At 32.7% G+C, this 24998-nt stretch overlaps 1 protein-coding gene across 1 annotated transcript; it reads left to right on the forward strand.

Moving 5' to 3' along the window:
• Window positions 1-11333: 11333 nt before the first annotated feature.
• LOC105326823 (sialate O-acetylesterase) lies at window positions 11334-24535 on the forward strand. The gene is made up of 9 exons (XM_011426998.4): window positions 11334-11415; window positions 11613-11932; window positions 14500-14638; window positions 15215-15383; window positions 16378-16463; window positions 18326-18456; window positions 19744-19898; window positions 22230-22428; window positions 24103-24535. The coding sequence occupies exons 1-9, from the start codon at window positions 11361-11363 to the stop codon at window positions 24343-24345; spliced, it is 1497 nt and encodes a 498-aa protein (XP_011425300.1). The 5' UTR covers window positions 11334-11360; the 3' UTR covers window positions 24346-24535.
• The last annotated feature ends 463 nt before the right edge of the window (window positions 24536-24998 follow it).

Consider the following 24998-nt stretch of genomic DNA (forward strand, 5'->3'; position numbering starts at 1 on the left):
AACATTTAAACACAATGATAAGAATTGTTTTAAACAAGAAGAAGGGTGTTCTAGCGTCACCAATACACTGAAATATGAATTAGCTATCCGTATGCAAGGATTACTTTTTTCTTCGGATTTTTAAAGATTTTATTTTTAATATTGAGATGAAATGTTCAAACAAAATATACCGGTAGTTTGGTTTTGCATGTAATAAATCCAGATGGTTATGAACTGAATGTAGATTTAAATGATAACAAGAAATCTTGTTATACTTTCATGTTAAATACTGAAATCTGATTGGTTAAGAAGCAGTTCATAATCTGTTCTATTACCCTCAGCGTTAGCAACGCACTTAGCAACGGGTAACATTACAAATTGTTACATGCGCGAAAATTATGCGCGTACGGTTCGCTGTGGAATTCACGTTATTCCTATATAAAAGCTTCGCGTCGGTTGACAATGGTTTCTCGGGATGTCAATTTCAACTGTTATCCTCCCAAACAGGCACTCTTTATTTTGTTATACTGAATGTCTTGTTGCACTATTTATATAAGATTGTCGCAAGCGTTAAACGGGCCGCAAAAATAAACATGTAATTGTTGTTTGAATCATCATTGGTTGTTTACATAAAAACACAGAACGAAGAAGAAAATAACGAGTTAGTTGTACTTATTTTAATGGTAGATTTTGATTTTAATACTATATTTTCAGCAACACGTTTTGAAGTTTAACATTTTACTATTATTATTAAGAATAGACTTCGTTACTGTAAGCATTTCTAACGGTAGTTGAATGAGCATTGCTTTAGTATAAATCAAGTAATGGAGAACACATTGATTTGTACAATATTTTAATACAAAGTTCAATTCATTATTATTCTCTTGGAAATTATTTCTTTCAAACCATCTTAATTTTTTGGTGGAATTGTGGTCTTTGTTCAAATTTTTATATATATTTTTTTTACCTTTATATTTTGTCCATTTTTTCTCTCCTCTTTTGAGTAAAAAGGGAGGAGTGTAGTGTTTTTACGTTTTTGCTTGGGTTCGGGCTACGAGTAATATAGTCAAGCATTCTGGAATAAATCTGTTCAACTTTAAAGGTAAAAAATAAGCCGGATAATTTTTTTCCTAAATGGAATTATGAATTTTATCAACACTACAGTTTATGAAAATAATCATGGTCATTTCAAAAGAATTAAAAATAAATCAGGTTAGCTCGAATTTTCAGGTCTATTCAAACTTTCAGTTCTTTCATATTTTTGCGTAAATTATTGATATGGATGTCATTTTATGATAATATTCTACCACAAAGTACATGTCAATATAATAAATTCACACACAAAGTTATTTTATTTGACGCGGCACATAGAAATTCAAATACACCATTATATTAAATTTCATGTTACTCAGTATTTCAGGTCTTTAGTATGTCCCGTATACCGATACAATGAACAACTCCAAAATTTTCCGAATATATTATAGTCTTGATAACACGCGTCTAACACGACAGTCTATGACAAAATTTTCATTTACGAGTAAAACAAAAAAATATGTTGTATCTTTTAAAAGGCATAAAACATATTTCTACGTGCAAATTTACTTTTAATTGATGAAAAAGAGCATAATATTAATTCATTAAAAAAAACCTATCCAGCAGAAACGCAGTTACAATATTTAAATGTGTATCAAATAACGGACCGCCTCCTGGCGGCCCGTAATAAGTTGTAACAATCAAATAGATTTTAAAAAAAATATCATTCAATGCAGGCTTATAATATTATGTGTCATTTGATAAATTGCACTTTGTTTTAATAAAAGAATGTATTTCTTTGCAAATTTCTATACATAAGGTAACAACACATACTCACCAATCGGTTCAAGAGAGGGGTCAGTGAAGAAACACCACCCAGATGCAGAGACTGTCAAATGCAAGGGGTTGCATGAATTATATAAAAGACACGTGCCAGTTTGTACGTTAAAGTTGAAGCAGTTGCATCCAATTCCACATAACACGCTGCATCCAAGAACAGAACCCGAATGTTTGTGTTCTAACGGTTCGTATATCGACACCCTGTTGAATAACTCAAGCCTAGCCTCGTACGTCTTAGATGACATGGCTACCACACATGTCTGGCTGATGGTCATAAACATAAGGTAAACTATGAATGGTGCCATGCTATTTTTCTTTTTCTGGTGAATTATTATTGTAAAATCCGACTTGGAGTAACTGAACAGAAGAAAACCCATGAATGAAACATACACATAATTACCATACATATGCAGCATCTCAGATCGAATTGAAGCTATGCTTAAGTATACCTTATTTTGCAATGAATACTTGACATTTATTGGAAAATGAAGCTCAGTTCTGATTGGGTACTACATTTTTATTAATATTAATTATGGACGTCATGTATTTTGTGCATGCATACTTTAAGTTATTTAACTGATGCATGTTGTTTCAATTGTGATTTCGATTGATGTAACTGACAGAATGCTTTACCCTTTCAAAAAATAATTGCAAGGAATTGGCTTACATTTATAAATATTCATTTGTGAAATAGGTGTTACCGTCTCTTTTTGAAAAAAGTAATATTAAAGCAGTCAAACGTTAACGCACTCATGAATAGTTGTAGAAATACATGTATATATATCCATCACAAACCTTATATGTTTCATTCTGTGGCATTGTTAATGATTCATAATGCCCTTGAGGCAACGTGCCTAAATTTTATTTTTTGTTATTTAAAGAATGCGCAATCTCCATTTTACTTCAGTAAAACACCTGTTTCGAAAGAGAAAAGAATAACTCAAATTTAAAGAATGGTTAGTTTGACTTTCTATTAGAAAGTTTTAATATCGATGTATCACCGTTTTGAAATTTTAAAATTCTATGTAGCAGAAATGTACATTCCTCGTTCAGAGAAAAACGTTTCTATTTTGTTATTTTCTTTAATCAAGTAAACGTCCCTTATATCATCAAAGTTGTTTCCGATTTTAAGCTTTTTAATATATATTGTATAAGATTCAATAATGTTAAACTTTGAGTATGAAAGATCTAAGCAAAAGCACTCTTCTATTTGTGCTTTGAGGCATATTTTTTAAAGACAACAAACAACCTGTCATATCATTTGTGTTTCAAGAATCATCAAGCAAAGGTGTTATGCATGAAATCGATAATAATCAATTAGTTTGTGGATACAATTTTAATGCACTTTTCATTTTCTGCAGAGTCATCAAAGTTGTCGATGGCCAATTTTCGTGCAATATCACTTTTTCAATAGTTCTCATGAACAATTCATATAGTATTTTGCACGAATGATACCATGCTAAATAAACTTTAACGGGATATAATGAAATAAAAGAACCAGAACGCTTTAATGACGAATGATGAAATAAAGTGTTAAAACAAGATAGAATTAAAATGGCTAATATTTGCGTGTGTAATATTATTCTATAGTACTTTGATGATGAAAACGATTGTGAACAGTTTATTTAATCATGATATGTGTTCGTTGGTGAAGAACGTGGGTACTCTTAACGTCAGCTTAAAATGCAAAGCTTTTTTATTCAATTGATCTACATAATAAAGTTGCGATCCTATAAAATATTATTTCCATCGACAATTGATGTAATATGTAGTTCAAGACCTACTGAAGAATGCATTTAAATCCTTATCGATACATTAGAAAGAAAGTGGGGGCTTAAGATGTACATTCGGCAGGAATCTGGGCGCACAAGGAGAGTAAAAATGTCATCAATTAATTTTGAATATTTTTCGAATTATAACCGATATTTGCTTCCTGTTGGATGTGGAATGAGTGGGAAAATATTTGAAATGCAAAAGGTTTTATCATAATATAGGTCTAAATATAGCAACACGATGCAATTCATGCAAAATCCTACTTATTTACAGCTGTTTTTAAATGATTTTGATGTCTCTGGGTCTTCTCTCCACAAATTTGAAACGTGTAAAGATAACATATTTCAACATTGAAAATATCGCTTTGAAAAAAAAAGATGGAGAGATGACCCAGAGATGACTAATTTTGTACTTTTTCAAATTATTTTTTGAAGGATAAAAAACAAAGTCCATTTATATGACAATGTTGTTTGAAACAGTACTTTATAGAGCATATATTGACAAGTCTCGCATGGCTCAGTGGTTTCGTCCTGGATCAGTGAATACAAACATTCAGTGTTTTGGGTTCAAATCCAACTGGTGGTCTTTTTTTTTAAAATTAAACTTTTTTGTTTTAAATGTTTGTTATTATACCATGATGTTGAATTATAATATTCCGGTATATTTAAATTTGTTGTTATTGATTTCTAGATCTGTTGTATGAACATTATTTTCTTTTCTTATTACTAGTTTTTTAGGATATACACAATATAACCTCATTAAAATATGTTTGCATTAACATTTCCAACTAGTTATCGGTTTAACTCTCATTGCCATTTTTTGAAAGCTTGTGAGTTTTTTAATAACCGGAATAGCCATGAACTTCGACTCTCAATTTAATATATTTTTGTTGAAACCTGTACATAGCCTTTCGAAGTTATAGACATTTAAATCCCAATTGATTCGTGTCGAGGATTCCTGCAAACTTACTATCTTGTGCGCTCACTTTCTTTACATGTGACATTGCCGGGGCGATTTCCTAATCTCTTCAAGAAGACGTGAATAAGCGATGAATGACAACATGTTATTGTGAAGTGGTAAACAAGTAAAAGGCCAAGTTTATTAACACTACTAAATTATTTTGTTGAAACACTTATTCATTCAAAGTGTTTAACATGTAAGCTTCCATGTGCATAGGATGACAACATGTTAACTGAAAGGTTTGGAAAGATTGCTGAATTATTCACATATCCGTTGACTGAATGGCAGGGATTCATTTTGTAATGGATGCTACTTTTTGATTTCAAATGAACTAGCTTAGAATTCTGGTTTAATAAATTGTAAAACACTAATCCCAACGAAGTGTTATTCACTATTTTTATCAGTTATATGCCAATATTATGTTGACAGTTTGCTTGCATCCGAAGCACAGGTGGCACGTGGTAGAGTTATCACACCGTACAACAGCATTTCATTCAAGTGCCGTGTGATACACTCAAAATTGTTTGATTACATGTACAGCAGACGTTCATTGAGATAAGAAATGTTCTTTATTTATGGAATAAATTCAATATTCATTTGTTTTATACGATATAAAATGGTTTGGAGCAGTTTACGCTATATATATATATATATATATATATATATATATATATATATATATGCAAACTTGATACGTTTCAAGCAAAATTCCATAGGGTCCTATGTTAAAAATTAACAAACTTTGAGATTACCACTTGAACAAACGGTGTGGTGAATGTCTTATTTTTTTATCTTAAAATAACATTTATATAAGTAGAAATTCATGAAAAAAAATTTATTCAAAAATCTAGGGCAGAACATATTAGACCTGCAGGCATGTTCACGAAGCTATCTTAGGACTATGGCTTGTCCTAAGTACGTCTTAGGATACGTCTTAGTCTTAAGTCTGTTTCTCGAAGCTCTCCTAAATTTAGGAACCGCCATAACTTTGTCCTAACTTTAAGACATCACCTACCTTGTCCTAAGACCATCCTAAAGCTATAAGATCACGTTTTTAGGGATATTGGGATGTTGTGAAGCCTTTTCTTAAGACCGGTAGAATAAAGCAACATTTTCCACAGTTCCAACATTTTCGCAATCAAATTCCTAATCCGGGAAGGGGGGGGGGGCATAGTCAATTATTTTATCATGTATGTTCATTTTAACAAAATGATGTGAAGGGTGACCCCGAACTCTCACCACTTCCCCGTTGCTACATGCTTGCCTTGGAGTTGACAAATTAAGATTTTTTCGCAAATAATATGTCTGTTTGACAAATGAAAGTTATTCACTTATTTTTTTTTATCTACATATTGTACACTAAATGAGTTACATTCATTGTTTTGATTATAATAATTTTTGATAACAATTATTCAAATGTCCTTTGCTATAAAAAGTAAATTTATATCGGGTTACATATACCATGAGTGATCATTCCTAATTCTGATCACTTTATTTTGAAAAAAAAAATCTTTAAAACTTTCGTGTATTCTATATATTGCAGATTAAAGGGAAATTGATTGTGTTTGTACGAGTACATGTGTTTCCTCATGTAACGTTTCAAATTCCATGAAAATCGCGTGTTTATGTATTACATATACTTGAATGGAAAGATTCTCAAATGTTAATTATGAAATGACAATACACTCGTGTTGTTTACATAATTATCTGCTTGAAGCCAATTCTGTCCTAATACATATTTTCTTTGTTTAAAAAAGAACAGTTATTTGAATTGTTAGGGGCTTGTAATATTTTTATACCCCCGCTCCGAAGGAGAGGGGGTATACTGTTTTACCCTTGTGTGTCTGTCTGTCCGTCCGTCTGTCTGTCTGTCCGTCTGTCTGTCCGTCCGTAACAAAAATTTCTGTCGCATTTATCTCAGCAACTATTTATCGCAGATGCTTGAAATTTTAACACAGTGTTTGGTAAGGCATGCCATATCGTGGGATATATTTTTGTACCAATCGGACGTCAACTTCCTGTTATATGACGACTTTGCTTATTTTTTAACCAAAATTTTCAAACAAATTTTCGTCAAAGAATTCTCAGCAACTGTTTATCGGAGATGCTTGAAATTTTTACACAGTATTTGTATAGGCATGCCATATCGTGGGATATATTTTTGTACCAATCAGACATCAACTTCCTGTTATATGACGACTTTGTTTATTTTTAGCAAAACTTTTCAAACAAATTTCCGTCAAAGAATTCTCAGCAACTGTTTATCACAGATGTTTGAAATTTTTACACAGTATTTGTATAGGCATGTTAAATCGTGGGATGTATTTTTGTACCAATCAGACGTCAACTTCCTGTTAAATGACGACTTTGTTTATTTTTTGCCAAAATTTTCAAACAAATTTCCGTCAAAGAATTCTCAGCAACTATTTATCGCAGATGCTTGAAATTTTAACACACTATTTGTTTAGGCATGCCATATTGTGGGATATATATATTTTTGTATCAATCGGACGTCAACTTCCTGTTAAATAATGACTTTGCTTATTTTTTAACCAAAATTTTCGAACAAATTTTCGTCAAAGATTTTTCAGCAACTATTTATTGCAGATGCTTGAAATTTTTACACAATATTTGTATAGGCATGCCTTATCGTTTGATATATTTCTGTGCCAATCAGATATCAACTTCCTGTTAAATGACAACTTTGTTTATTTTTAGCCAAAATTTTCGAACAAATTTTCGTCAAAGATTTCTCCGCACCTATTTATCGCAGATGCTTGAAATTTTAACACACTATTTGTTTTGGCATGCCATATTGTGGGATATATTTTTGTATCAATCGGACGTCAACTTCCTGTTAAATAATGACTTTGTTTATTTTTTGCCAACATTTTCATTCAAATTTTCGTCAAAGATTTCTCAGCAACTATTTATCGCAGATGCTTGAAATTTTAACACACTATTTGTTTAGGCATGCCATATTGTGGGATATATATATTTTTGTATCAATCGGACGTCAACTTCCTGTTAAATAATGACTTTGCTTATTTTTTAACCAAAATTTTCGAACAAATTTTCGTCAAAGATTTTTCAGCAACTATTTATTGCAGATGCTTGAAATTTTTACACAATATTTGTATAGGCATGCCATATCGTTTGATATATTTCTGTGCCAATCAGATATCAACTTCCTGTTAAATGACAACTTTGTTTATTTTTAGCCAAAATTTTCGAACAAATTTTCGTCAAAGATTTCTCCGCACCTATTTATCGCAGATGCTTGAAATTTTAACACACTATTTGTTTTGGCATGCCATATTGTGGGATATATTTTTGTATCAATCGGACGTCAACTTCCTGTTAAATAATGACTTTGTTTATTTTTTGCCAACATTTTCATTCAAATTTTCGTCAAAGATTTCTCAGCAGCTATTTATTGGAGATGCTTGAAATTTTTACACAGTGTTTGTTAAGGCATGCCATATCGTGGGATATATTTTTGTACCAATCGAACATCATCTTCCTGTTAAATGAGTATTTTGTTTATTTTAGCCAAAATTTTCAAACAAATTTTCCTCAAAGATTTCTCAGCAGCTATTTATCGCAGATGCTTGAAATTTTAACACACTATTTGTTTAGGCATGCCATATTGTGGGATATATTTCTGTACCAATCGGATGCCAGCTTTCTGTTAAATGTAGACTTTGCTTATTTTGCATATTCACATTAGAGCGGGGGTATCACTAGTGAGCATTGGCTCACAGATATCTTGTTTATTTTAATATTTGGGGAGGGGGGGTTCATTTTAAGAAAAACAAACTAAATTGTTATTGGTAACTGATATATATATTTAGGTAAATGTAAAATTATTAAAATGCATACATTAAAATTACTGGTTTTAGGCCTTTTGTGTTAACTACCGAGACGTACAATTTTCTCCGGCAAAATGTTTAATGATTTATCCCTACATAAGTCTCTCAAATTCGATCTGAATGAATAATTGTGAAAAATAAGAATGGTTGTAGAAGGTTAGGATATCCTAACTTAAGATGTTCCTAAGTAACCGTCGAGCTACATCTTAAGACGTGTCCTAAGTTGATCTTAGGATGTCCCTAACTTGTTTCCTAAGTCATATCTTAGGAACACACTTAGGTCACATCTTAGGAAAGTTTCGTGAACATGCCTGCTGGCCTCGTTAGATATGTTCACACAATACGGCTTGAGGCAAGTCGGGCCAATGGTTTGGGATGGCGCGACTACGACACCCAATTCAGACTTCATAAGAAAGAGTGCTACCCTTCAATGTCATTTGGTATAGTGGATCAGGAGCTATGGCTGCTTTACATGTACAACAGCGCACCTTCCCGACAGCATTTGGTAAAACATACCCAGCCTCTGAAATGCTATAATTTTAATTACAGGGGCTCATGTTCAAGGCAAAATTGTCATTATAGCCATTTGCGTATATTATGCTCACAGCCCCACTCATACACTATGTGTAGAAACATTAATCGAAATTCCTTGAATTTTAGGTCTGGAAACTTCCAATCAACCTGGCGTCCTCGGTAAACAGTCAAACCAGCCACAAACAGTGACAGAACCCCCCTTCCCTTGCATGCTAGACGTCAGTAACGTTGTTTGCACTCCCATTAAACTCCCAGCATTATTCAAATATTTTGCAAAATATCCTGATAAGGAAAATGTCCATGAATTACTAGAGGGGTTTCAATTTGGTTTTAAATTATGTTATGAAGGTCCTATACGGCCATACAACTGTAACAACTTGAAGCCTCTATAGTAACCTAGCACAGAAGCCATACACTTGTTAAACAAAGAAATAAATATGAGCAGGGTTGCTGACCCTTTCCCTTACTCCCAACTTCATAACCCTAGACTTTCCTCGATAGGTATGGTGCCAAAGAAGAATGATACTTTCCGCATAATTCATCATTTTCTCATCCAGCTGGTGATAGTGTTATTGATTATATTGATCACAAGTATTGTTCAGTTACATGTAGATTTACCCCATTTGAAGAAGCCCTTGAATAGTTAGAAAAGTTAGGTTCAGGTGCTTTAATCGCTCGTTTGGACGTGAAGAGTGCGTTTCGGTTACCTCCGGTTCATTCATCTGATTTTCAGCTGCTGGGTTACCAGATAAATGACTTTATGTAAAACTTCTTCGCTCTTAAAAATACTGCCAACAATGAAGCTAGGTTTTTTGCCAATAAAAGATAACGACATATCAGGTTCCATAAATGTCATTTATTGAAAAATGACGTTGAAATAAAACATAATACATAAAAATATTGGGAGGCCATTCTAAACAACATATACTAAAATGTTTGACAAGATTGTTTACATATCATAACTCACAATATGACAATTTTAACAAGGAGAGGCCTCCCAAACCAAAGCTATAATACAAAAGGCAAAAAAGGTGGCCAAAAATGTATGCCATGCCATGACAAATTATTGAATGAAAGTATAAAGGTGGTAAAAATGTAGCTGGGGTGGAGGAGGGTAGAGCCAAAATTACAGCCGCCACTATCGAGAAAAACAAAAGAATAATGAAGATGCTGAGCTGTGATTGGCTACAATTGTAAACACTGGGGCCCTACACAGGGTACTTGTTTAACATACATCTATACATAATTGGGGCCTCCAGTGGGATGTACAACAAATAGCAATCAAACTTCGAACTTTACATAAAACAATTTATTACCATAAATTTAATTGCATTTGAAATATTAGTTGTGGATTCAATGAATTCTTTACTGTGAAGATTGTGTCAACATGCAATGCCCCCAGGACAAGCTAAGTAGTATCAAAATATTCAATTGTTTTAAGAGGTGCTAAACACCGTGATCTCCGCTCTTCTCTTCACTGTGTTCCATTAGAATATAGAACAGAAGCAAAAAAGAAAGCACTGTCCAACCATGCTCTCTGAAAGCTTAAAAATAACTTACAGTATTATAACTCATTTAAAAATAATTTTACTCTCTCTCTCTCTGTGTTGTATATTAAGTACAATAGTTTGGACTGATAGAGAATACAATATTCGGTTTTTTCTATTATTGTCTGGACACTTATATCTTAGATTTTCAAACCCGACAGGATGCAGTTAAAAAATGAAACCTTTGAAACTTCGCTGAGCATAAAGTGCAACAGCAATCTTGTTGAAGTCATTGAATTTGAGCCTGATAGTAACATGAAACTGTAAAAATGTTTTAGCGTGTTTTATATATTAAACATTTGCAGAAACTTTTTAATCAGCTTTTAAATTACTTTTTCTCAAAACTTATTGTCGACTTTTCACATGGTAATGGTAATGCATTACTTTACTCATGTAATGCATTACGTCAAGAGAATTAAGTAATGGTAATTTAATGCCAAAACTCAAGAAATAATGGTTATGTAATGCATTACTTTACAATATAATTCGCCCCAAGCCTGAAATGGTGACTTCAAAAGCATCCCAAAATTCAATAAACTTGATTTTGTCTCTATTTTAGGAGGGGAGTTGATATATCCATACAAACATATGGGTAACATTCTTAGCATTTTACCTTAAATTTTTTTTTAACTTAAACTAGCTTAATCTTAATAGAACTACTGTATTTAAACTTTAAACTTAAATTTCTGTCAGGCATGTAGTTATATAAACCAAATCGAATAACTTCGTCCCATACACGACTCCGTACTAGATATTGCCGTAGATTACTGATAAGACTCCTTATAAACCTGTCACATTCCAAAACCATTTGCATTCCTTGAAAATGTGGTCAATATCTTTTCTTCTTAGCGCTTTTGTAGCAAGTTGTTCACTTTGCTGTAAGTTTGTCTTAATTAAATTTGCTACACGTTGGTGGTTTATCATCTGATATAAAATATTATAAAGTAACGTTAGTGAAAATGCAATATTTTACCTGTAAATTAAATTAAATGATGAATTTCATTTGCATTTTATTTATTGTTTTAATCGAGCCGGTTAATTAAGTTTTATTTTAAACTTTCTTTCAATTTGTTAGCTGTTTATGGATTATTTACATTTTCAAACTACTATCATGATCACATGGTGCTGCAGAAGAGTTCAACAGGAACAACAGTATGGGGTCATTCTAGCAAAGTTGGTGATGTGGTACACATAAAAATGAACAACAGCGAAGTTTTTCAAGCTGTTGTTAAAAGTAATCAAATATGGGAGGCCAAATTGACAAGTCCTTCTGATCACGGCCCTTACATAATATCAGCTGTATCTAGTCTTGGAACAATTCAGATTTCTGACGTTCTGTTTGGAGATGTTTGGATTTGTTCAGGACAAAGTAATATGGAGTTCACCACTAATAAGGTAAAGCAACCATTAATGTTTATAGATTCAAAGCACAGGGAATTTCACTATATCGGAGCTCAACCTCCGTCCCGACCGGAACTTGAAATTACGACCTCTGGAACTCACCGGCTGTCGCTGCAATAAACACTCGGCAAACTAGGCAAGGCATAGTGAATTTCCTTTTGCTTTATATAAATGGCTAACGACACGAACTATTGAAATTGTCCAATTTTCGGATGTCAGATTTTTTTTCAGGTCAATAGAATAAATTACATAGTACAAAATCAAGGAAAACAAAATTAAAAAAAATGTAATTTAGCATTATAACTGAAACTACCAACCATATGAATTATAAAAGACTTAGGAACTACATTTTGTACAGATTTGTTTCAGTGTTTGCCATGGCGTAGGTCGTGCCATCGATCTTTCTGGGTGTTCAGTCAACTTCACGCCTGATTGGGTGAATTAAACTAATTTGAAATCCGAGTAAATAAAAAAAAAAACCAAACACCCGATGTTAAGTCGTATGACGCCAAGGTTTAAATTCCAATTTTTAATTTATTTAAAAAAAATCATTTTATGATGAATCGTTCTTATTTATGTAAAGGAGGAAAGTTTTAAAATAATTATGAAAAAATAAAATGAAAAGTGTATAGGAAGAGACGAACTTGACAAAATTGGTAGAATTGCTGTAGGGTAACAGGTGATTAAGCTATTAGTGCTTTATTTAAATGAAATCAATTTGCTTGTTCATGGGATCATGTCTGAACGATTTGAGTCATTACATCCAGAACTTTTCCTTGCTATCTCCGCGTTCGTCCAATGCGGATTATAGTCAATAACCACTACTGTCACCTATTCCCATTTGTGAACACTGAGAATAAAATGTTCCCCGACAGGCATACTGAGTTTTTGGTCTTTATGGCAGAACGCTGGTTGATGATTCTTCTGCAGATGTCACCGTTTCCTCAACGTATTGGTTATAGCAAATCTTGCAACTGACAAGATATAGATGCAGTTGTCTGTGTGACAAGACGTGTTGTCCAATATTTTGTAGGTACGACCGATAATGGGGCTACTAAATATGTCCGTGTTGGTGCTGTGTAAAGGTATCTGGTGTCTCAAAAACTTTTTAAGCAACCATTTGGAAATGGGTTGTCTTCCTCTCACTACTATGTTCTTTAAGTTCTTGGGCGTTTAAATGCAGCCATCGGCCAATCCTTGAAAAGGTAAGCCATTCTGTCGTTATTGTAAAGACTTGGCAAATTTTTTAAGGATGCTGTGAAGGTTCTTGTGTACGGGGTGATAGGTAGTGCCTAATGGAACTTTGCTTTTGTCTACTTTCTCTTTGTCTTTGCAAAAGGGTTTTCCTGTCTTTTGTAACAATCTCATCAATTGCAGATAGCACCGTATGGGATTTATGGCATCGATTACACATCAATGATTTCATCAGAATAACTGATTCGAGTGATTAAACCTTTAGGAATTCCTCCAAAAGTATAGAGAGGGTGGTAGCAAGACGGCTTGCGGTAGAGATGAGAATCAGTCGGTTTAGTATTAAGAAAAATACATTTTTTGAACGAGATATGTTAAGTGTGAATTTGATTGATTTATGGAATAAGTTTGCAAAGGTTATGAAATCATTCATGCGGTCTTGGTTTCCGACTTATTTCATCTCTATGTCTTCTATGAAACGCAACCAGCTCAAATGTTTGTAGGGAGCGCTAAGGGACATATTGCGTTTTAGTTTTTCTATAAAAATTAAAAATGTTGGCCTAAGAGGGAGCTATTTTGGAGCACATAGTTGTTCCACTAATTTGTATGCAGTGCTCGCCAATAAACATAACAATGTTCAACTTGAAGACATGTACAAGGATTCAGTTGATGGATGCTGAATCGTCCTACTATCCTAAACCTCCCTGCAAACCTCGATACCTTCATCGTGTTCACATATTCATGTACAAGGAAGTGATATCCATTTGAATGAGAAGGTATGGTCTGGAAGGCCAGAAGAAGGCGTTTTATTGAGAAAACTGTAGTGTCCTTGAGGTATTATGGAAAATATACATCACGACCAGTGTTACTAACTATGGGGGTCCAAGTATTCCTTCCTTATGGATTTTGGGTAGCAGATAAAATTGACAAGATAAAGTTGGTTGGGTAAAGCATTTTGTAAACATTGACACCGAATACATCATTCTTATACCTTTTGTCCAAGGTGTTGGTGATGAGAGCTGAAAACTCTTCGTTGGGATCAGAGTCTATTTTCTTGTAGAAACGTTACTCTGTCAGTTGTCTGTTGACTTCAGCTTGATACGCTGTTTGTCTAGGACAGCCACTTTATATCCTTTGTCTGCTTTTTAATGACTATGTCTTTTCTGTTTTTCCACCTCTGTAAAGCAGATCTTTCTTCTTTCGTAAGATTGTCGGGGACAACTTGTTGGCTGGAAAGGAGCCTCTCAATCTCTCAATGTCGGACTCGACCAAAGCAGGCGTGAAGCTGACAGTTGACTGAATACCCTAGAATGTTATATATATAAAGCTTAAATGTACGTCTTTGCATCTATAATTATTATCTTTTGCAGCTGCTTAATTCCTCAGAAGAATATTCCGACTCAACAAGCTATCAAAGCATTAGGTTCATTCATATCCACAAGCAATTTTCAGCAACACCTTTTACCGACATTGACTCAATTAATTCTGGTTGGAATACACCCAATCAAAGTAATGTTTATTATATCTCAACTTGTTCATAAAAAGAACCTTACATGTACCTGTAGAATAGGATACAATGCATTCTAGAGTTATACTAGAGTAAAAGTAAATTTTTCACTAATAGTTCAAAAACATCCCAGGAAAGTTTGGAAATGTGCCTGCTTGTACATTTTGTATTTGTCTTGTAAATATTCTAAGCTACATTATGTTACATTTTTAGGTTATTATATAAATGCCCTTGCATTTGTTAATCCTAAATTTTGTTGTTGATAATCAACATTATATGAGCCAAGTCTTCTTAAGCTTTTATATATTTTTCGAATCGGAAATAATAAAGAAAGATACGATATCGTTATGAAAGCTAAATTATTTTCAAAGAGTTAAATGAAGTTACGGTTTTATCAAAAAAAATTCCATAAAAACCGCCTTACATTTTGTATGACAAAGCAAAAAAAAAAATCCGACAGCAAAGTATTTTATGCTGTTTTGCCTTTCCTCCCAAATAGATAGAACTATTTCACATACATTTGAATTTTTTTTTCTACATTGGTTATATAACAAGTTCTACATTTCATTGTATTCTAGGAAGTCTACAGACATTTTCGGCTGTTTGTTGGCTGTATGGGAAATTTCTGTCACAGCATTTTAATTATCCAATTGGACTAGTTGAAACAAATTGGGGAGGAACAAGAATTGAAGCATGGTCTTCTCCAGACGCTTTAAAACGTTGTGCAGGATTTTCTGGCCGTAAAAGGTGATAAGATAATTGATACCTTTTGACTACTTGAGTCACATTTCAACTTGACAATATAACCTATAGGATAGGAAGTTCAAAATTTACATTTCGGCATCGTATGCACCTATTAACATTTGTGATAATTTCTTGCATTGGAAGCATCTAAGCTGCTGAAATAAACGTTGCAGATTTACGTAATTTATTGGAAGACGCATTTCGGCCTTTTGTTATTTGCAATAATATCATAAAGTCATATTGTATTAAAGTTATGTTTAAATCTTCTTGGTCGGATTTTATATAAAGATTTATGTACGTTCATGTAGTACAATGATGATTTTGATAAGTATATGTACATGTATAATACTAGGCTATGTAGTAATTTTCCTGATCATTTAAACGGCATTTCTTTGATAAAAACTGATGTGCATAGTATTATTACAAAAAAACTTATACAGTAAGGTTAAGTATGATTTCACTTAGTGTTTGTCGCGATATCAATGCGGATATGATTGCATTGCAATTTTGGCAATCGCTTAACTATCGTAAGATAACTTTAAAAGTGTTTTTGTAAATCAGTAATAAACATGTATACAATATTTCAATAATATTTATGAAATATGTATTTTTACTATTGATGCAAGTTGCAAAAAAAAAATTGCATGCTGAATAAAATATGCAATATGGGGAGAGGGGTGCGAAACCAAACGGTTTTCTTTTGTGGACAAGCTCATGTCGTTTCGTTCTTTGTTTGTTTAAGTTTTTTTATGTATCACGAAACAGAAATTTAATTTAAATACTTCTAACTTTGAAAGAAGATCCATCCCTATCTGCTTGTGTTAACAGGTGTAGGTCTATAACTTTTTGGTTGCGCGGCATACATGTGATAAGCTAAAGAATAATTCACTACACATCAAATTAAACAATTTTCCATACTATGGCCAACTGATACTGTATAAACCACAAAAATCGGACCAAACAGCTTTGGCAATCATGACTTATTGTCATCTTACAGAAATCAGTACTACGAAAGCCATCTTTATAACGCTATGATTAATCCACTTCTAAGAAATACAATTAAAGGAGCCATATGGTATCAAGGTAAGCATTTAAATAAAAAAAAATATCAACAGAACCCTTTAATCACATTCATGTATATATAAAGTTTAAAGAAAGATATTATATTTGAACTCATGTGTTAAATGGAATTTGCATATTCTAACATTGAATCATCAGTATTTCGAATTGTGAAATTACTTAAAAGTGATTTGTGCTGAAAAAGATTCATAGGAAATTTAAAGTTTGAACACTTAAAAGAGAATGCTCATTTCATCAACACAAGGCAAGCCCCCGCACTTATCTCCCAGAGGAGAATTTGTTCGAATAAGTATGAGAAATTAATTGAAGAAGTCCATCCAAATCTCAGTGTACTCAGGACACAAACAAAATAATGATTAACTTTTTTTCAACCCTCTACATAAGCATATAAGGCTGTATTTTATATTGCATCTAAAAGATTAGCATTTAGCTGATAATTATATCATCGTCTGTTACTTTTATAGTGGTATTACTTTATAACACAGATTGTGACATAAAAATAACGCGATGTACAGTAAATGAAAAGATGAAATGATTTATTAACAAATAACATTAAGTCTAATATATTTTTAAAGAAAACTATTACATGGATTTGTTTAGAATAAACAATCAATAAGAAGTTCATTAGCATTTAGAAACTTTAAAGATAATATAACAACAGAAGTAAATGCAAATGTTTCGATCATATAATTAGAGATAAGCTTCAATGCAGGCTAAGATTTAGGATATATTTTTATTAGGCTTTTTAAAAAAATTAGTGAAATTTGACATAAAAGAAATTAAGAAAAGAAATACGACGATCTATACACCCTCCATGTTTTGTAATACACATCCCTTTATGTATGCGATTGAGGGTTGATATTTCAAAATTTAAGAAAATAGAAATTATTAAGTTGCAACAATAAACTGCATACGGAACAAACCGAAAAAGTTTGTAATTTTTTCAGTCAGCTGCAAAAAAAGAATTTAGGAAGCATACATAATTAATTTCAGCTTAGAATTTTATCCCTGCCCGCACTTCTAATTAAATATCCAGCCATATCTTATTTTTTAATTCCAATTGGTATACATTAAACAAAATTTAAAAAAATCAGGTTAAACATACAAATTTCATTAATGTGTGATGTGTTATTTCCTGCGCCTGCGCGGGATGTCATCTAGTTTTACTGTAAAGACAACAAACACAAATTAATATTGCTGGTACAATTTTACAGAAATGCTTCAAATACAGCTACTTTTGTCAAAAGTTTCTCTTAAATCAGTTAAACAGTTATAAATTGACTCTTATTGGGATTTTATTACTTTTATTAAATACTTTTTTGATAGAGATATTATCCTTTGAAGTGAATTGGTTACCATTATTGTCAATATTTTCCGTTTTCATTGATTACAATGTCTCAGAAAAGCATTCTAATTCTCAATCAAAATTTAAGTGTCAGTCGTCAAGTTTTAAGCAATATAAAGAGCTCACAAATCTTTGTAATGTAGATAAAGCCCAGCTCATGGTTTTTTGTTACATTTTGAATGTTAATGGAAAAAATTCCAGCTAAATTAGACCTAATATGAATGGAACTAACGCTAGGATCTGTTTATTCATGTTCAAAACTTTAAGCGGATAGGTCAACTTGAATATTGAAACAAATGCAAGCTGGCATGGCACGACCCTTGTTTGCATAATTGTTTACAATTGGTAACAATAGTGAGCTCTGTGTCCTGCTTAAAACATTACGACTGACACTCGAATTGTAATTGATCATTATAAGGTTACTTAAGCACTGCAAATAATGAAAATAGAAAAATAAAGATAATTGAATTTGATAACAATTTCAAATCAATTCAAAACGTTTTAGTTTTTTTTTTTAAAGGAGAATCAAATGCAGCGCATGCGTATAAGTACACCTGCCAGTTTCAAGAGATGATCTTCGATTGGAGAACAAAATTCAGTACTGCCTCACTTGGTACAACCAGTTCTTCATTTCCATTCGGATTTGTGCAGGTTAAAGATATTCCAAACCTTGATTTTAGTTCTGATATCATTACTGGAGAAACGTTTTAAGGATGAAACTGTTCTATCAATTATCAAGTAAACTCATTTAACTAGCTAGTTTATGAAGAAGTTAACACATTTAACTATCTAGTTTATAAAGAATTTAACACATTTAACTAGCTAGATTATAAACAAGTTAACACTTTAACTGACTTGTTTATAAAGAAGTTAACATATTTAACTACATGTATACCTAGTTTATTAAGAGGTTCGCTCCTTGGGTTATGGGTAGCCATTTTGGGTAACCTGTAGTCTGAAAATTCTGCATCACATATTAATTCTAGTAGTATATTTATATTATACAATGCAAAATGAACTTTTTTGAATAAAATTGTTATACAATAATTACGCTTTTACAGAGTTTAGTAAGGGACTATATTTTGTGGCGAAAGCTTTTCAAGAAGGAAATGAAAATTTTTCATAACTCACGAGTATTAGAGTACTTATTCTTTAACTTCCTAATTTTCAGCACAGACCAAACTTCCAGATAGTTTGTGTATTACGATATATTCATAATGTTCTAAAAAACATATTTAGATAATATTTTGTTATTTCTTTCGATATATTTTGGCATATTTAACTCATATTTCACAGAAGTTAAGAAAAAATTAACTCTAATTTTGGCCTAAAATTCGTGTATTTCATGCTATATCTCAAATTTTTGAGATGTGACCCCTACCTGTTTTACTTTTAAATGAAACATAAATTTATGTCTATTTGTGTGCATACTTTTAGAAAGATGGCATTTTCTTCTTTTTCATTTGCGTTATAATTTGATTACTCTAAAATATTGTAACATCTGTTGTTGTGTTCATTATGTATTGGCCTTTGAAGCCACCAGTAAAGCAAGAATTTTTAAAATTTGACTTAGATTTTACTTTTATAGTCACTACATGTGCTCAACTTTAAACTGTATTAAAATCATAGCAAAATAATAGTTCAGTCTACAAATATTTGTTTGATTTCTTCAAATTATCAATTTCCATGTCAAAATTTAGCAAATATTTCAGGAAAATTATCATTTCTGTTTGGGGCCCTATATTTCCAAAAAAAAATGGAACGTGACATGGGTCACAAATAAAATAAATGAACATTTTAGGTCCCCATCTTTATATCCAAGTGGCTTTTGGGTGATTGACATTACTATTAATTCAGATGCCAACCTCCTTAAGAATTCTTAAGAATCCTTAAGAAATAAGAAATTTTGTTTTACATATTTTCAATATTTGATACCAGTTAGCACCATGGCGAGAGGGAGAAAGCAATTTGGGATTTCCTCAGGTTCGCTGGGCACAAACCAGTAATGTTGGATACGTGCCGAACTCACTGCTGCCACATGTGTTTATGGCGGTGGCTATGGATTTGCCGGACTTCCATTCTCCGTATGGAAGGTAAGGATCAGATTATATTACATATACTGAAAATCTGTTGAATTTTAACATGAATTTAACACACAAATATAAGTCTTAATTGTATTTTTTCTTATTTTTCATATACTAGTAGTACACTAAATATCCATTAGGTATATTATTAAGAACAAATATCAACAGCAGCGTGATTAATAGTTTTTTTTTTAATCATTATCACTCCTTGTTGTTATTGTCATTTAGATTTAGACCACATGGTTCATTTGACCCTTTCTGTATCGCAGTAAAAATCACGCCTCGTGTTTATAGTCTTTTTCCTAGAATCTAGTTTCTTGTAGTCAACTATAAAATCTAGACGTTCATTGGTTTTAAACCTTACCTTCATTATTGATGGGTAAAATGAGTTCTTGAAAAAAGTGACAATAGAAAATGTAGGTTTTTGGCAGTTGCAATAATTAACATTACTTAGTAGCGCTCCCCCTAAGGATTAATTTTCGATCCGCGCCTGGCCTTGTACATGAAATTGCATCAATAGTGAAACAGACTATACTATTTTTGCAGAATGTTCCTTTAAACTGGCTTGATATACTAATTTTTGTTATACAAAACCAACATCCACTCCTTTTTTAAAAAGTATGGTATTGCACACTAAAAGCATCAAACATGGCTATGATTTTATTAACCAACCCGATGTTTATATTTCCAACCACGTGTAGAGTGGTTTAACACGAACGATAATTCTCTTAATCATCGTTTAATTTGAATAACCGCTAGATGCTGAAATATAAGACATATATCTAAATAGATTTTCATGTATTAACATAAATTAAATTAGGATATGAAATGAAAACCGATCACTTATACGTCCGCTCGAAATTTCACAGGAACTGAACAAATCTCGGAGAAGTCTCGTGAACTTTCATTCGAGCACCTCTGGATTTATTACATACTTTGCAACGATGAAGGAGAATCTTTGTATTTTGAAACGAGCTGGGAACCACTTAATGCAAGACGAAAAATTCAAAGATTAAATATAATCTATAAAATCCACAATAACTTAGTACCTGAATATCTGTCAGATATTGTACCGGATATGCGATGTAATGCATCTGCATATCTTACGAGAAACTCACACAACTACACTATACCCGTGTTTAGACTGCAAATTTATAAATCATCATTTGTTCCAACTGTGGCATGGTCAACGAATGGAATTCCTTACATTTGGATATCAGAGATTCTAGTTCATTATCCTTATTTAAAAACAAAATTTCCAAATCTCTAGCAGTAGCTCCACCTTATTTTATTTACGGGAAAACTTTACACATAAGACTCGACTCCGTCAAAATTGTGCGCTAAACATAGATCTATATAGATGCAATATTATATCAAGCCCTCTTTGTTCATGTGGGAAGATGCAAGACGCACATCACTTCTTTTTTCTTGTCCTAAGTATGCTACTGTTAGGGAAGTTTTTTTTTTATAAATTTCTTAGATTTGGCAAAATTCATATTCTTGACTCTCGTTTTTTACTTTGGAGAGACGACTTACTCAGCGTGGATGAAAATAAATACCTTTTTTCAATTGTTCAAATTTATATTCATGGTACTAGCAGATTTGAATAATCACAAATCTGAGTATTTTTGTTGATAACATTTTGCTTATTTTATTTATTCATCTCGTTCATCCTTGCATACATGTAACATTAATAGTAGACAACATTAACTTTCTTACTACATTTATCAAATATCTACGTACTGATGTAATTTATTACTGTATAAGTACAAACTGAGACGTAACTGCAATGATATTGTATTTATTGTTTAACATGTTGGGAGAGGGCGAATTAAGTTTTTATAACTTGTGCCCAATTCCATTGCAATATATAATGCAATAAAATATGTTCAAATCGAACGATGAAGGAAACTTTCGCAGGGTTGAATATATCGATTGTTAAAAAAACAACAAGTATCAATTAGTTATTCGTTACGATTGACCTATCAGTTGGTCATTATACCATTATACTGATCAGACAATTTAGTTTCTATTACAGTACTGTATAAAGACGTGTCAATTAACATAAATTTTGCTAATTATTTGTAAGATGCCCCAAAACAATTAGTCTTCTAGGTATATCATAGCATTGTAATTATTTTAACTGCAAATTTTGAGTGAATGTCTGAATTGTTTGGAAAAAAATTATTATCGTTATATTAAATGTATGTTTCAAACAAATTTGAAATAATTTTTATACATATTACGAATATTGTCCGTTATTCGATATCGGTTGTCTTCGGTTGAAAATATTGATCAGGAGTAAATTAATGAACATGTATTTACTATTATATATCTTAGCATTCATCCCCGGTACAAGCATGAGGTAGCCTACCGTTTGTATCTAGGAGCCCTGGCGGTGGCTTATCATGTTGAAGGGATTAACTTTGAAGGTCCCTTCCCAACGTCTGCTACGATCGACAACACGCACCGTCATCTGACTATTGAATATGACCGCGGACTTCATCCCATAGAAGTCAGATCAAACCAAGGATTTGAGGTCAGCTTTACAATGGTAGAGAGAATCAGTCAAAATAAGCTGACATGAATTCATAAATACGCATTATTTCCCTTTTATTTTAGACTACCGCCATATTAGTTGTCGATTTCTATTCTGTCTATCGCTACACACACCCTATATAAGGCCGGGGGCAATATTCATGCTTCACTGCATTCAGGTATTTCATACATCCGAACACGTTACCATGGACGAAAAGACATGTTGTAACGCGTTTTGAACAAAAAGAATAAGACAACCACTGCACTGGCAAGGAATGTCAAATAAACGACGAAATAAAACAGACTGAAATCCAGGCACAGATACTTCAAAAATACCTCGATAATTGTGGACCGTTTTCCTGTGTATGTTTAACATCGCACATGCGCAAACCATACACTGTGGCAGATAGAGCAATGTCAATGATCGCATGGATTTTAGATACGAAGCGTTATTGTTGGAATGGATGGAAACGATGTTACGTTGTTACTTTCTTGGATATACTATCATTTAGCTGCTGTGTTGGATGTAGAGCCGTCGGGGTTTTCAAAAAGATGCAGACGTTATGCACTCGTTATGGCGACCAAATGCTTTTATGAATTCATGTTAACTTTAACCTGGATCGAATACATCTCTCAGAGACGTTTTACTCTTTATGTCAATGATAAGTGATATGGATTTCTTAGCAATTATGATCTATGTAGGTAAAGGAAATTCCAATATAGGAGAACCGTAGTGATACTCTCAACACACAGTCCCCTAAACGCTCTACTTTCCCTCTTGAACGGTGAGCGAACGGTAAGCGCACTCTGAGCGAACGGTTGGCAAACGCTGAACGGAATTTAGTAAGCGCCTTTATACATATATGAATGGTGAGCGAACGCAGAGCGCAAAAGAAGCAAACGCAAGCGCAAAGTGATCGGTGAATGCACGGTGAACGCAAGATGAACGATTTATTCTGAAAGCCTTCGGAGTTATTGTGTTTCGTCAGTAATCGGGAAAATATAACGATTTACTATATATGTATGTATTGTTATCAGCCTTAATATAATATTATCTGACTAAACGATAAGTGAACGCTGAACGAACGTTGAGCGCAAAGTGAACGCTTTGTGATAGCACGGTGAGCGCTTTGTGAACGTACGCACTGTGAGCGCACGGTGAAAGCACGGGAAAATGGGAAAGTAGAAGGTTTCGGGGACTGTATATGCCCGATGATGGATTTAAACAAAAAATACTCGCAAGAAAGAAAAAAACAAAACACGTTGTCAAATTATTGAAAAAGTTTAAACAGTGTAAAAACTAGAATAATAATCAGTCTCATTTTTAGGTTAGATGATCACGCTTAACTTGGAAAAAAGGCGTGAATCACGAAAAGCACACTTTATTGATTATAGAATGATCAAGTGTAATCATTAAATCTTCAAATCGATTAAATGTTTTCTTTTTCTATTATTTACGACCACATAGTTTCTAAAGTTATCTTTTGTCCTGTATTTTTATTGCTTTTAATCTGAGGCATTTATTTTTAAGTGGAGAATGACATTCAAATTAAGAAATATTCAGTATATTGATATTTTTTTTCTCGAAAAATCCTTCAATCATGAGCATCAGCATAAATGTGTCGGATTATGGAATTTCTGACCCCTGACTAAGTGCAACCATTCTACGTTTTAGGTCTGCTGTGTGAATCATACAACAAATGTCTGCAATGCGTTTGATAACCACTGGGTAAATGTGACCATGGAATCTCATGACTTTGCCTCTGTCACTCTGGATGTCTCTACATGTTCCCATGGAAATCATGTAGCACAAGTCAGATATGCATGGCGAGAGAGTCCTTGTCCTTTTCACCAATGCGCTGTGTACGGAAAAATAACCAATTTACCGGGACCTCCGTTTACTTTTTATGTTCACTAATATAAATGAGTACTTTAAATGTTCCGATTAGCAAGTAATTACAGTGACTTGAACTTAGCTGTCAACTGCGCTTTATAATTATTGATAAAAAAATATTTTAAAGAAAGAAGTGGACTTCTTTTATTTGATATAAAGAAACAAAACCAAAAAAATTTGGAATGAACGTTACATAATGTTTAAGCTGAGATAATATGAAAGAGGATTTACCCATGTCTTTATCTTTTTCCATGTCTTTTTACGCAAAAAACACCAATAAGTAAAGAATTTCTAGGTTTTATTTTCAAAGGAAGAAAAATACATGTACATCCTTTCAAAAGAGGAAAATTAGGTAAGAATTATTGAAAATTGTTATAGCTGTTTTAAAAATCGTCTCATGTGAGGATTTGTCCGTTAACTTTTAATTAAGGTGCCTCTCTACACCTTGAAATAGTTTTTCAAATCAGCAAAAAATTATTTGATTATGATAGAAACATGATGGATAAGAAGTAAATATGTCAAATAGGCGAAATAATGTGAATTTTAGATAAAAAAAATTATATTTTCAAAAATTTCATTCAGTAAACATAAAACAAAAGCCCCAGGTGAATTCGAACTCATGACCTGCGGTTCACAAGCCTGATATTTTAACCACTGAGCTATGACGATATACATCT

Source organism: Magallana gigas, chromosome 9 (assembly GCF_963853765.1).
Source record: "Magallana gigas chromosome 9, xbMagGiga1.1, whole genome shotgun sequence".
Taxonomy (NCBI): Eukaryota; Metazoa; Mollusca; class Bivalvia; order Ostreida; family Ostreidae; genus Magallana; species Magallana gigas.

What these genes read in the sequence shown, in the direction of transcription:
- LOC105326823 (XM_011426998.4), top strand. Translation starts at nt 11,361, where the DNA reads ATGTGGTCAATATCTTTTCTTCTTAGCGCTTTTGTAGCAAGTTGTTCA. An exon ending in TTCCATTCTCCGTATGGAAG is followed by an intron (nt 19,899 to 22,229) that starts GTAAGGATCAGA and finishes TATATATCTTAG; the next exon opens with CATTCATCCCCGGTACAAGC. An exon ending in GATCAAACCAAGGATTTGAG is followed by an intron (nt 22,429 to 24,102) that starts GTCAGCTTTACA and finishes TCTACGTTTTAG; the next exon opens with GTCTGCTGTGTGAATCATAC.